At 36.1% G+C, this 13,900-nt stretch overlaps 1 protein-coding gene across 7 annotated transcripts in view; it reads right to left on the reverse strand.

The window, feature by feature from the left end:
* LOC126373010 (apoptosis-stimulating of p53 protein 1) overlaps positions 1 to 13,900 on the reverse strand; it is a 304,602-nt gene that overhangs the window by 71,254 nt on the left and 219,448 nt on the right. The window contains exon 1 of one of the 7 annotated variants that reach the window (XM_050018954.1): positions 5,821 to 6,546. The exons of 5 other annotated variants lie outside the window; for them this stretch is intronic. In XM_050018954.1, coding sequence (XP_049874911.1) covers positions 5,821 to 6,537 — 717 coding nt within the window. In that variant the 5' untranslated portion in view covers positions 6,538 to 6,546. Of the gene's footprint in view, positions 1 to 5,820; positions 6,547 to 13,900 lie in introns of those variants that run through there. One more of the 7 variants, XM_050018955.1, reaches the window with a different exon arrangement.

Genomic DNA, 13,900 nt, shown 5'->3' on the forward strand with positions numbered 1-13,900 from the left:
TTGTATGTATTTATTGGTAATAAGTTGTACTTATAATTTGGACCCGCAATCTTTCAATTTTTTTATTTTTTTTTACATTTTTCCTCACCTTATGGTTGTCTGAAAGAAATCGCTTTAAGCGATAAGGCCGCCATTTGCCATGTACTTAGTTAAGAGACTTTTTGTAATTATTTCTTTTTATTTTGGTGCAATAAAGTGTATTTGTATTGTATTGTTTTTTTTTTATTAAATATCGTAAATGTTCTCTACTTCATAATGAGTAAATAGGAGTTGAATATCTGTCTTGTGACTTGAGAGACTGCAAACTAATCGGCAAGTTCGGCAGGATTAGGGTAAAGCATCTACCGCCTTACGTATCGCTGAATTTGCACTGAAGTCTAAACTCAAGCTAATACTGGTACATAATATCACATAATTACTGCATAATACAAAAATACCAAAACATTCTATTGTTTTAGTGATAGTTGCTTGAGAAGAAATATGGGTTATTGTGACATCCATCTTAGGAGTACAGTATCCTAGGTATGACTGAAGGACATCTGGTGATATATGACCTTGCCCTCCGCGATAGGATAGGAGTCTATCTGACTGACATTAATTTGTCCTTTCTTCTTAATTATCTTCTTTATTACCAACTCGTATTAAGGTTACTTATCACGTCGGTCTAACAAAAAGAGAGAAACATTTAATATTTTCGGACACCACAGACACAGACAGACAAGTACATTACATTTGACACAGGACATAAACCACACGGAAAATAATAACAAAAAGAACGCTAAGATTGAAAAATATTAAAAAAAGGAAAACAAACCAAAATCATAATAATAATAACAGTATTTATAAATGCAACGCATTGACGGCCCGATCGTCAAAAGCTCAAAGCCCAGTGAGGTGTGGGTATTTAGTTCATCTTATAAAGGATGTACCTGTGACTACCCCAATTGGGGTATAGTTGTGAGCTCATAAGTCTTTGTAATACTCAACCTATGTTAGTGTAAGTACATAGGTACACGTCACATTTGACCTTGAACTCGACTACATTTCGATTACAATACATGTTATAGGTAAGTGGAGGATCAATATACTGAGCCGCCAGTTAGGGCGCGTAAAGAGAATTACGTTGTATCGTTTTTCTCATTAGCATTCGGGCTGGGTGTGTTCCTGGAGGTGTGATTGAGGGAAGGTTCGGATAGTCACTTTTCCAAGCAATCGTAGCACATCTGAAATCGTATTAACTGGCGGAATAAGAAAGTGGATAAGGATAATAGTAAATATAAAGATAGCTTGTTGAATATGAAGTGTATGGTTATAATACACTATTCTGATGATATCCATGACGTTGAAGTGGTAGAAAATTATAAAAGGAGCAGCACCTGTTATCATATGTAGGAAGATGATGATGTTGATAAATTTAATTACATTAAAGCTTCTGCTAGTTTAAAAGTATCAACTACAGTTAATCAACATCTAGTATCGCATAGAAAACAAACTTCATCTGAAAGTAATTTATATTTAGAGGAAAAACATCGTTCAAAATGAATCCTTAAAGAAATGGACAGAGATTGGCAACGTCGAAGATCTATATCGCTTTGCAAGGTAATAGAAACGACAAAGTCGGTGACAGACAATCTTCCATAACGAATCTCAATATACCATCAGACTTTTTCAACGCAACATAACATAAGCTCATGACTATATTCCAATTGGAGGTAGAACCATCGCAAGATGAACCAAATACCCACAACTCACCGAGCTTTCGGTTAGACTAACGTGGTGAGCCGTATCGCCGTCTATAATGGTCAAGTCAAACTGTGTTAGTGAAAATTGCACTGAATATTCATAAAATGAGTCTTGTGGTAAATCAAATTAATATGACAATTAACAATAAAGTCAACAACAACAGCCCCTCTTGGAATCAACGTGAAATTAAAAAAGTTGCAAACTAAAGGCAAGCAATCAAGTGCAATGAAATATCTCTATTAGATTTCACAGAGCGGGAATTAGTGGCGAGAAGTGCTCGGCTCGGCGAACTTCATCACAACACGCGAACTGAACTGTGGAAAGTCAATTCACTCAATGCTGTTATATATATAAGAGCTTACCTACTGTTTGAAAAGGAACGCATTCTATGTTATTGTATACGACTTATATGATAGTAGCTACAAAAATAGTTTTAAGATAAGATTAAGATTTAGGTAAGATTTTATTATTGTTATTCATGACATGTTATTGTCTGTTTATTTACTTATTCATTTTATTTAAGTACCTAGTTAATTTTCATTTTATATTTTTAATCTAAATCCCATACTCTTGTTCATTATATTAAACTTTTACTATTGTTATTTATACTTGAAGTTGCATACCTACTTCAACTATTTTTACATGGTTTATAACTGTTTGTTTTGCAAAATAAATTATTTGATTTTAATAGTATCTACTGACTTTCAATCAGTAATTATAAGAAACATATTTTATTTATTAAGCCAATATTTACGAATAAGTACTTCAATTTACGAATTTCGGTATTGAAACTCGATTTAATTAATCGTCTCTGCCCTACTGTATTTATTTTTTTAATATAACCATATTTTTAAGAAAATAAAAAGCTGAAATGAAAATTGACAGATTTTATAGAATGAGTAAAGCCTATTTAGAGCGTTGTCTAAGCGAAAAATCCTTTTAAGACAACTTTACAAACAAGAGAAAACATGCCCCACAAAGTCTACCCCCTCCGACCAGTATATTTGAAGTTACTTCAGAAAGAATTCTGAAAAGCTTATGAGGAAATATCGTAAAAGTTTTAATTGGAAAACAAAGCAGGCTTTCTTCGGAAGGGCTTAATTTTCGAGGCTTCTCGCTTTATTAACCGACTATTCTTTTCATAGACTTCCAGACATTTTCAACAAAAGAAAATGAATTAAGTAGTATATTACTATAAAATGAGCACGATATTATGATCTATTATAATTCACAATAACGGCGAAAAGTATTTTACATAAGATAAACCTATATAATACGTCCCACTGCAGGCCCAATCAACCGAAAGGGGTATGCAGCGTACTCTACCACGTTGCTTTTATGCGCTTATAAAATACTTTTTCAAACATAGTAAGTACTAGGTAGTAAGTAGGTACCTAATGCAGAACAGCAGCAATATATTACTCTACTTTAATGTCCCTAAAAAAGTAGCACAGCAGCGTGTAAACAAAACATTTTTTGATGTTTCGAAAATATGAAAACATTTCGGGGTATTTTTGTAACCTTGGTAGAAAAATATTTCAATATTTTTCCAGCGTTTTGTTTGCCGGGAAGGTATTCGCATTTCAAAGCACATTCGTCATTGTGAGCTCGCTGCTCAACAGAACTTGGCAGCCTTTGACCACGGAAACACGTTGGGCCATGACCTGAGATGGCTATTTACAAAGTTTTCACTCGTCACGGCCTTCTTTTCACTACTTTCGGAGTGACTCCGCGCTTCCTCTGAACCGAGGAGTATAAAAAATAAACATTTTTAGCACTCCACACAATGGTTGCATGTCTTTGAGTTGTACTCCCTCAATGGAGTCAAAGCTTTTATTTGTTCGCTCTAAAATATTTATGTTGCCGCTTTGAATGAGGGTGAACTCAATAGGCAGTGAGAAGGTGCGTAGTCAGTTACACTTTGGGCGGCGCCATTGAACGCTTGAATAAATAAATTTCATATGAAACAACACAGTGTTTATACAATGGGTTAAATAAGCGTAAACTTATTTTGATGAATTACAAAAAAGTGTAAACAGGTTAATCTCCAAATTTTTGTGGCTCTGCCTGAAGTCCGACGAAGACTAGAACTGACTGGGATTTTGTATGGTCTTTAACAGTCTCTAATTTCTTAATGTGTATTTATAAGTAAGTAAATATATAATAATATATTATTAAACAGAGGCTGGTGTAAGTAATTTAAATTACGAATAAAATATTATATTTGTCACCCCTATATCGAGATTTATAAATTTCGTTACGTTCATCTTTGAAATGTAAAGTGGTCCACAATTCGAAAAGCACTTACGACATTATGTTCCTCCTACTTACATCTGAATTCTAAAACAGAACGTCATCACTAATTTAAGAGCCACACTCTTGTCGGTGTTGCATTCTCCATGTTACTTTTTAAGGGAAAAATAGGGCAGTGGTTTCCCTCTTTCTTTCCGCCCCGCAGTACTTTGTCAAAACAGGACAACAAAATTCCAATTACGACTCTGCCAATAAAATTGTCTCACCAGTCACCACGCACTTTCGAAGGTGCAAACGAAGTTATTTCGGAATCAAAGTTTACCGAGTTGTTTAAGTGTGCAGTAACAATTTTCACCTTAATAAAGACGTGTAGCAAAACAGTTTCAGTGGCCACTTCATTCGGTAAACTTGTTTGGGGCCACAAGTTAACTTCGTTTTCACACTTGCCAGTTTTTGAACTGTTATTTCTGAGCTATTAGTCTACGTTGAAATGGTGTTAGTGCAGTTTAGCTTAACCGCCCCGACAGTGGTACCGTGCATGAGTTTACTGAAATAAAAACCTCATGTATTCCTATAGATGCAGTAATTACTTAAATATGTGTCGCAAATACATTTAAGTATTGTGCAGACACAAACCGAAACTTAGTTCACGAGTATCAAAACACGGAAATGCAAAAGAAAAACGTTAAAATAAAAATTTCGTTCACGCGGACAATGTGAAAAATGAATTTAGGGTGCGGATTGTCTGCACAAAAACTTCGCAGAGTATTTTTGAAATACCTTTGTATTGACTCGCAACTCGGAAACCATTATTCAAACGCTTACCTGAAACAAATAAACAACACATTTTTATTATCCTGCAGTTTACACGGACCACTGATGGGGAAATTAATCAAAAAAAAGCTTTCGGTACGAATTCCTGTGATTTGTATTCACTCGTATCACTTATTCGTAGTGTAGTAAAACTGAATTTATTGCCGCTATTGCAGGGCAGAAGGTTGTATTAAACACAAACATTTACGTAAATGATTTTTTTTAAACTTAAATAATATCTTATACCGATAATATTAATACGAATAATAGAAATTTGAACAGAGCAAAATGCCACGATGAAGATTAAAGTAATGGTTTGCAGTGGACGGATACAAGACTGATTATTAGAAACATATTGATATTATCATTCTATTCCAAGTTAAGAGAGAGAAGCTTGAAAAGATCTCGAGTGCTGTAATTTTTCTTTTCATCTGATTACTATGATGTATTATTAATTATAAAATATTTGGTCACCTGGGATACAATTCCTACAATACACAAGGTATGTTTCCTATTACTTGCCTCATCAAAATGAAATTATAAAAAATATTACAATTTTAAATTCAAAGTCAAAATATAACAAGGCAGCATTGAAAAAACATAAATTGCCTTCATTAAATTCCTTAAATGCTTCATCAAACTCGCTCTACTATTGCGAAATTTAAATTCCTTGATCAGAATTCCTACAGTTTATATATTCTGAAACATTGAGCAATATAATTTAGCAAATTCCAACATTATTCTTTCGAATTCGACAATGGTATTATTAAGGCAATATCATGAGTCCATTGAGATAATAATGAGGGGCGCGGTGTAAGTACGCGGGATGTTTCAGCCTCTATTAGCATACAGATTGAACCGCACCGAGACGATCGGAATGCCTGTCTATAATGAACTCAATTCCGTGTACAATTGAGTAATCTCATCTAAGAATTGTAGTTTCCCTTTTACGTGCTCGCGCAACATAAACAACATTTTCTTTATACGATATTTTTATGTCAACCGACTCACCTCATTTTCCTTAACAGCTATAGCACTATCAGTCTTTCCCACATTTAATTGGTCGGCCGTTACCAAAAACGTCTCATCTGTCATCGTGCTCTCGTCCACTAATATCTCCTTGCTATTTTTTCTAGAATGATTTATTAGATCAGGCTCTACGCCAATCAAATTACTGACGTTCTCATTCGTACAGTTCTCTTTCCCAGATCTTCGATCTTCGTCCGAACGTGATTTATCTTCGGAACTTTTCATTTTGAAACAAGATATCGATTTCTTATCCGCTCTAGCTTCATTTCTCCTAATTGCATCATCTTTATCACTTTTTCCTTCTATATATTTTATTTTTTCTGATTTCAGACGTTTCTTCTTGCCGTTCCATTTTGAGCTTACTTTCTTTGAAGGATTACTATCATCACTTGTGCTTAGGCTATCAGAACAGACTGGGTTAACTAAAATTTTCGTTGATTTCGCTTTTTGTTCTATTTTGCGAAGGTTTAACAAGCTTCCAGATGAGCTTATGAATGACGGCGATGATGTTTGCGAGGGAGAACTGCCTTTGTCCTCGCTGAACTGTCGGACGGTTCTGGGCATCATTTTCATAGTTTTAAGAGTTTCAGGATTATGTTGGTGAATTTTGTGGGTTCGAAGTGGTCCCATGTCGATGGATCCCCCTTTGAATAGCAGCGCTGTTTCCGTGGGCTGGCACACACAAGCTAACATTTTCATCTATCATTTATCACTTTAATACTATTATCACTCACATAATTTGGATATTACAACTTTCCTTCTGAGTTAAATTTTATTTACTATAAGACTATATGACTGGAAACATTTAATACATTGGGTTAGATTCATTTACTTTTATAGCGACGTTTTGGACTCGATGTAGGTACCTAGTATTCATCTGAATTCAAACGGCGTTGAAGGAAAAGGTCAAAGTGGGCGGTGAACAACCCGAACCCGACCTACAGAGCTGTGGAATGGAAAGATAGAAGACGCAGATAGAATAGGCAGGCGACAATGAACAAGACACACCCTGGTATTTAGGAATTCAAGTAGGTATTAAGGCTAAAAACATGATTTACTCATAGCGGTACTGAGTAATGATTTTAATATCCCATTAGCAACGGCATGTGCTTAAGGTGACGTGATGCGGGAAGCCACAACTCTCTCAGAGATATTAAACTTCCCCTCCGATGTGGAGACTTATAGCACATTGTTTCCAACTGAAAGCGGAACATCACCGCCATGTTAATATCCTAGTAATATTTTAACTTGTCGTGACAAAGAGGCCGTTTATCAAGCTTCCACGTGTACAAATAAACCTTGAATGTATCAGCGTGTCACTAATAAAGAACAGGCAACCCCAAAATACCGAATTTAATATACATAAACATAATAAACGGCCTATACACGTTCCACTGCTGGGCACAGGCCTCCCCTCAATAAACCGGAGGGGGTATGGTGCATACTCCACCACGCTTCTCCACTGTGGGTTGGTGGAGGTATTTGGGCTAGTAGCCCTGGACCAACGGCTTAACGTGCCTTCCGAAACACGGAATCATCTTACTTTTTCGGACAATCAGGTGATTCAGGCCTGCAATGTCCTTACTAAACAAAGGACAGTCTCACAAAGTGATTTCGACATTGTCCCCATCGGGAATCGAATCTGGACCGTGAGCCCAACGCTCTAACCACTAGACCACAGAGACTGTGAATTTAATATCTTTAATGTTTTATTTTTTTGGAATAAACAGTAATTTTCCACCCAGTTGTTCAACGACTGCGTCCAAAAATAGGTTATTACATAAAAGGTTTCGTTTAAAAACAATGTTATGATGTTATGAATCACCACAATGATGCTGCCCCCAAACCTTTTTAGGGCGACGAAAAAGTACAAGTGCCCACAAAGCCAGTCAGCGCTTTGTGAAGCAAGTTGCTCCGGCGAATCAAAAGTTAGGTTTATTGGATTTTTTGTTAACCCAACACTTTTGTTTAGATTCGCTCTTTTAGTACATTTTATCGGGTTTGAAATCACAGAGGATGTTTTATAGACTAAGAAAAGCACCAATCCCTTAAGGCGGCGTCGCTTCAAAATACCATCATCGTCTTTGGTATTAAGTGTACGTTCCTTGTGTAATCAGAGAGCGTGCGTGAAGAGACGAGCTATCGGAAGTAGAAGTCGGAAGTGCGCCTCCCTCCGCGCTTTCCATGCCCTCACAATCACTTCATACATATACATATTGACTTTGATCGATATTCTACATATTAAGCACCTAACTTTACATAACTTTAAAGATATAGCACTCTCACAGTAGTATTAGTTACTTAGTCTTCTTCTATCGTGTGGATTGTGAAGTGAATTACCAACTTCATCAACCTGGTGTCAGGGTTATTATTGAGCCCCTGACATGGCTCATGTAACGACTACTTACTTACATCTGTAAGTAGTAACCGGGACCAACGGCTTAACCTGCCTTCCGAAGCACGGATCATCTTACTTTTTGGACAATCCGGTGATCAGCCTGCAATATCCTAATCAAACTAGGAATCACAAAGTGTCTTTTTTGTGATATGTCCCCACCGGAATTCTAACCCGGGACCTCAGGATCGTGAGCCCAACGCTCAACTACTGGACCACGGAGGTCTTCAAACTTACTTAGTTACATAACTAAGTATTTCGCAAACCAATTTAATACATAAAATTTTATATCAATCAAAAATAAAGTGTAAGTTTAATTATGTCGAGGACATAACAAAATCTACACGTATTAGCGACTTCGATCCAAAGTAAACCGTTTAAATTCTTATAGACCACAAACGTTTGGGTTGGAACTGTCTATACGTACTTAGTAAGTAATTAAGTTTTTCCTGTACGAATATATAAATGTATATAGGAACATTAAACTATCTTCTTTAGAAACTACACCTACTACACCTATTTATAAGCAGTTTTAAATATACTTTGTTAGTGGCTGGACCAGCTATTTTCCAGGAAATGAGTAGCCCTAACGAGCCCCCAATTATAAAGTGCCTGAATTGAATCTTTAAGTTCTAGTTAGGAATTTCTTTTTTCGAAATAAAAGACAAGGAAAAGCCCATTAAAAAGCGTTATTTTTCAACTCGACGCGAAGCCGGAGAATTGAGAAAAAAGTCACCACACAATGGACGGGGAAATTGCTTGTAACTCAACAGAAACGTTCTTTTTCGCCACACCGTGAAAAGTTAGTTTCATAACCCCCAGTTTAATTTTAGTCGCGACGTAATGAGATATACTTAACGACTCAGCAGAAATACGTCACTTTTAATGAAATTGTCACAGTAACTCCATTTTTTTCCCGCAAAGCTATACACATCTGCATCGAATATTGCTAAGAGCTTAGCAGCCTCACGAATCCAATTTCATGTGAATTACTTATGTATACGAGACGAGTTGCGGCATAAGCTGCGAATGAGCTGAATTCTTATTTCCTTAGCAAAAAGAAATCACGGCGAGTAACGCATTTCATAATGCGAGGTAAGACGAGCGCCGGCGACGAAGCGGCACAAAATTTAATCCCGGCTCGGCAGTCGGCACCCTGCTCGCCATACTTTATGTATTCAAACCACCGCGGTCTGCGTCGACCGTCGGTACCACTCTCACTACCACGGCAAAAAACGGAACACTCTATTGTGCTTCTTCATAAATCTACCGCCTCCATGAAACCATATTAAAATTACGAAAAATTAAACCGCTTTCATACCCGCAGTACAAAAAGGAAGTCGAGAGTAGGTACTCCAGTGTTCTCGAAACGTTCATGATATCAACGTTAATTGGAGCAGCAATGCCTTAATTATTAATTCGGTGAGAAGATGACCGCACGTGCCAATGACGGACATCATAAAATATTGAGGGTGCCTATAGCCGTCGATCCCCGCTCAATTAGAAGCGAGATTTAATTATGAGACCCGCATTGGCCTTCAAAACGTACCTGTCCTTATGATGGGCAGAAGTGGAGATAATTCATGTCGATCAGGTGCCAAGTGACCTACGCTCATCAATTAATTCCGGCCGGGACTACATAATGTCACGCTATGACCTCCCCTGGTAAACACGAGCGGTATATTGCAGGATGACCTTCAAGTAGACTCAGGTACAAAGGATCATTCAGAATTACATTTTAATAAGAAGATTAAATGAAAATGAAAAGCTGAAATGGTTAGAAACAAAACGCATTAACGCCGGGAAAGACAAAAATGCTAATTTACCGAAATTATACCAGATTACGAATCGCTAGAATTTGTAGGTTAATTTATAATTTAAGTGGAATAATTTAATGTCGATAACAGCCCGTAATTGATATAGTTCATAATTAATGAGATTGAAATTTTTGGGTAGTGATAAATTCGCCAGTGACGACTGGCGATAGCATAGTTGATAAAATCGAAATGCTTGGGGGTGGTGTAAATGGGAAACTTTCACAATTTCGCCGCTCTGCCGAATAAATGTTTGCGTAACAGTATTTTCATAACCATAGTCAATCAAGATTCTCAGATTCTATATTCTGTCAACGTGTTTATACGGAAAATTGATCAAGAATTATAATAGGAATGGTTCAACGAAGACCTTAATTTACTAAGAAACCTGACCTTAGTTTATTAAGAAATATTAATATTGTATATTTATTTATACACGGTTCATTTATACAAGTTAAACGTACTGGATGAAATGAAACAACATTAATTCATGCCACGAATAAAATGCAGCAGAATATAGTGTGGTTTCCGTTCACAGACAGAAAAAAATGATTTAACGTACTTAACACCTTATCAGGCTTATGACCCGAAATACATAATTGAGTTCGCACATCGCGGCCGAGCAAGATCAACTTAGGACCATTAACCCCAATAATCTAAAATGAAATGGTCTCAGTTTTAAACTGTAGTAAATCATTATCGACTAGTCCTAGACTCTAATCGAGTTACGAAAACAATTCAAATGGAATACGTATATCCAAAGGCCAAAGGTTATATTGCCAAAATCAGATCTGACTGTGCCATCTTCTTAAATCGTAAGATCAAGTTCGGGAACTTTGCTTTCAAAACAGACTTAATTGGATCCTTTTATTCTCTATTAGTAATTAATTGAGGGTATTCGCTGTACCATAGACCCATTTCATCGTCTGTTAGACACTTTGTGAACAAAGGATTTGTCTCGAAGTTATTTGTATATTAACAATTCAGTTACGCGTATACTACGGTGATAAATGTATCCCTTAAGAGTGATAGATCCATAGGGAATGTTACAAGGCAAGGGTTAAATTAATACGAATCTAACACCACTAGCAGTAGGTAGTTGCTACATGTGTTGTATTTACTACTATTTCTCTATTTAGTCTAGGCGCACACTTTTGCGAAAACCTTGTGATATTTCAAAATCTTTCTTTATTTTTTACGTGTTCATTCGTTATTCAATTCCGATGTTATAAATTAAATTAATGTGTTTCAATGCAGTGATCCCCGTTTACCTTACATAATAAAACCGTAATCTAATTAATAGTCTACCGTTATACTATCTTAATGACTGGACCCTTATCAGCGCAAGAATTTGAAGGAAAAACTATTATGAAATGATAGAAAATGTTGGTAACAAGAGCAACTCGTGCGGAGTAGAAATTAGTTGAGCAAAGTTTATCCGCCGCTTGATTGTCATGTCATGGCTATATAGGGTTGCCACTCGATACCTGTCGAGTCTAACAGCTTCATTTATGTATCAAGTTGTTAACGTTTTTTCTCTTTTTTGACGTTTTAATAATAAAATCTGTTCTGGCGAAACCTCAGTGGGTACTTGTCCTGTATTTGAATTTCAATAGTCATAATTAATATTCGATTTGAGCAGGAATGTGAAGTGTTCCGAATATGAAGATATTATTTAGAATTGTGTTGTAATCTTTCTTGTGTATGTTTTAAAATTGTTTCGTGTATGTGATGTCAAGTCTTCAGGTTAGGTAAGCGGACCCCGTGTAAAACAGCATAATGCTAGGGAGATGATGATGATGTGTGTACAATTAAGTAGATTTGATTTTGTAATCCTGACACCAGGGTTGATGAGTTTAATCCACCTCCAGAGGAGAAAATTTGATTTTGTACTATTTTAAACGATGATATCTAGAACAGGGATCTAACAGATCTAACAGATACATAAAATCTTCAGTGAAATGCCTTGGGTACTAGTTAGATGTGGTGAAATCGCAAGAGAAAATAATTACATAACATGTTAAAATAAGTAAATTTTAGTTAATATCATGTATATACTAAGCCTATAGTCTCAGCTGCACTGCACAATTACAGTAGACTAGGAGACTGACTGTAGGCTACAGATATTGGTTGACCCATAAATAAAGTAGATTGCATCAAGAAACCGAAGCTTAAGAAAATAGGTGTACGGTGTTAATTGCTACCGCTAAGCAACCCTGCTTACTCTCCGGGGGCATGAGTAAACTTTTATAGAGCCTCCCGCGTCTGTCGCGGGCACGACTTCACTAAGATCTCGCCACTTTACACTGCAGCCATATATTTTGCTTAAGCAGAATTAGCTTCAAACTCCCAAACTCAACATTTTACTTGGTTCCTTACAGAAACGTGGGTATTAAAGCTCGACGAAAATTTATAGGGACATAATAACACTACTTTATGTTTCTTATTCATATTTACTACCCTCTTAGAAAGTTTTCTTGGTGTTACATGTAATAGAAGTCGACTAATTGGTAACTTCATGTCTATTAAATCTTTGCAAACCAGTGGTCATTGCAGCTTATAGTGAGGTATATTTTGTTAAGATTTATGTTTTTTTTTTTAAGTTTTGTTTTCTATTCATCCTTTGTTTATATACTTTTATATGTAATCTTGTTGTGTAAATAATGCTGTAAGCTCCCCGAATAAAATAAAATAACAAAACTCATAATAGGCAATGCGTATGTCTCCCATAAAACCAGCGCCGCGGCCCGTGCTAAGCCCGTATGGTATTATGCTGTGAAAGATCCGTTTTAAAACGGACAGGATGTACCAACGGAAATATACTTCAAACGCAGAGTGAGGTTTTTTCTAGTCTGCAACACACACACAACTGCAATAACATACCTTACTAATTTAACAATGTTTATACCAAATTATGGTATGCTATTTTATGCAGACACACTCTTGTCGGTGTAGCATTCTCTATTCCTGCCTATCCAAGGTCAATTCCTCTTATTTACAAGACACGGCATTCGCCTTCTCAATATTATTACAATACTAAAACATACTTATACTAACACGTACGTAAATTATTTTATATTGAAATAGATACAAAACATTCAGTATTTGGAAGTAAGTAGATATTATTCGCAACCTGTTGAATGTGGACGCAAAGTTACTTCAGCAGCATCATGAAATTAATAATTTTAAAGCTCATTTATTAAAAAGTTGAACTCCCAGGGAGTTGGTATGAATTTGTTATTCAACGTGGCGTTTTGTTATTCGGCTTATACCAATAAATTACTGAAAATACCTCACCAGTACGAAAACTATATTAAATTAAATGCATAAGTGTTGTACTTCTGCATGCTTCCAATAACAGTCTGATAGATCAATTGCCGTAAAAGAAGTTATCAGAATCTGAAAATCAGAGCGCTCTATCTTCGTATATCGATACTCAGTATCCTTATAGGTGTAATATATGAACATATCGGTATAGGCATTTGTTAATTCTTAGACGCTGTCTCGGTATTTCATCAAACCACCTGACGTAGCAACGCCATCAAAGCATGGGAAAATTACATTAACACATTCGGAATTGAATTTCACTACAGAGTGTTGATTCGTGTTCACTCACCACTTGTCAACTCAAATATATGGAGACGGGGACTTGTCCAACCTTTATGTAAATCCAATAGATAGGTTCCATTTCTCCCGAAGGGAAAATGTCAAGCAGAAATAAAGGAACGTTTGGAAGTCAACAGAAATGTCTGCGATCGAGAATAAAGCAGATCTCTTTGACAATATATATCTACTTTGTAAAATGGAACGAGGCGAAACAAGAATATAAATTCTAGACGTACATAATATATTC

Source organism: Pectinophora gossypiella, chromosome 15 (assembly GCF_024362695.1).
Source record: "Pectinophora gossypiella chromosome 15, ilPecGoss1.1, whole genome shotgun sequence".
Taxonomy (NCBI): Eukaryota; Metazoa; Arthropoda; class Insecta; order Lepidoptera; family Gelechiidae; genus Pectinophora; species Pectinophora gossypiella.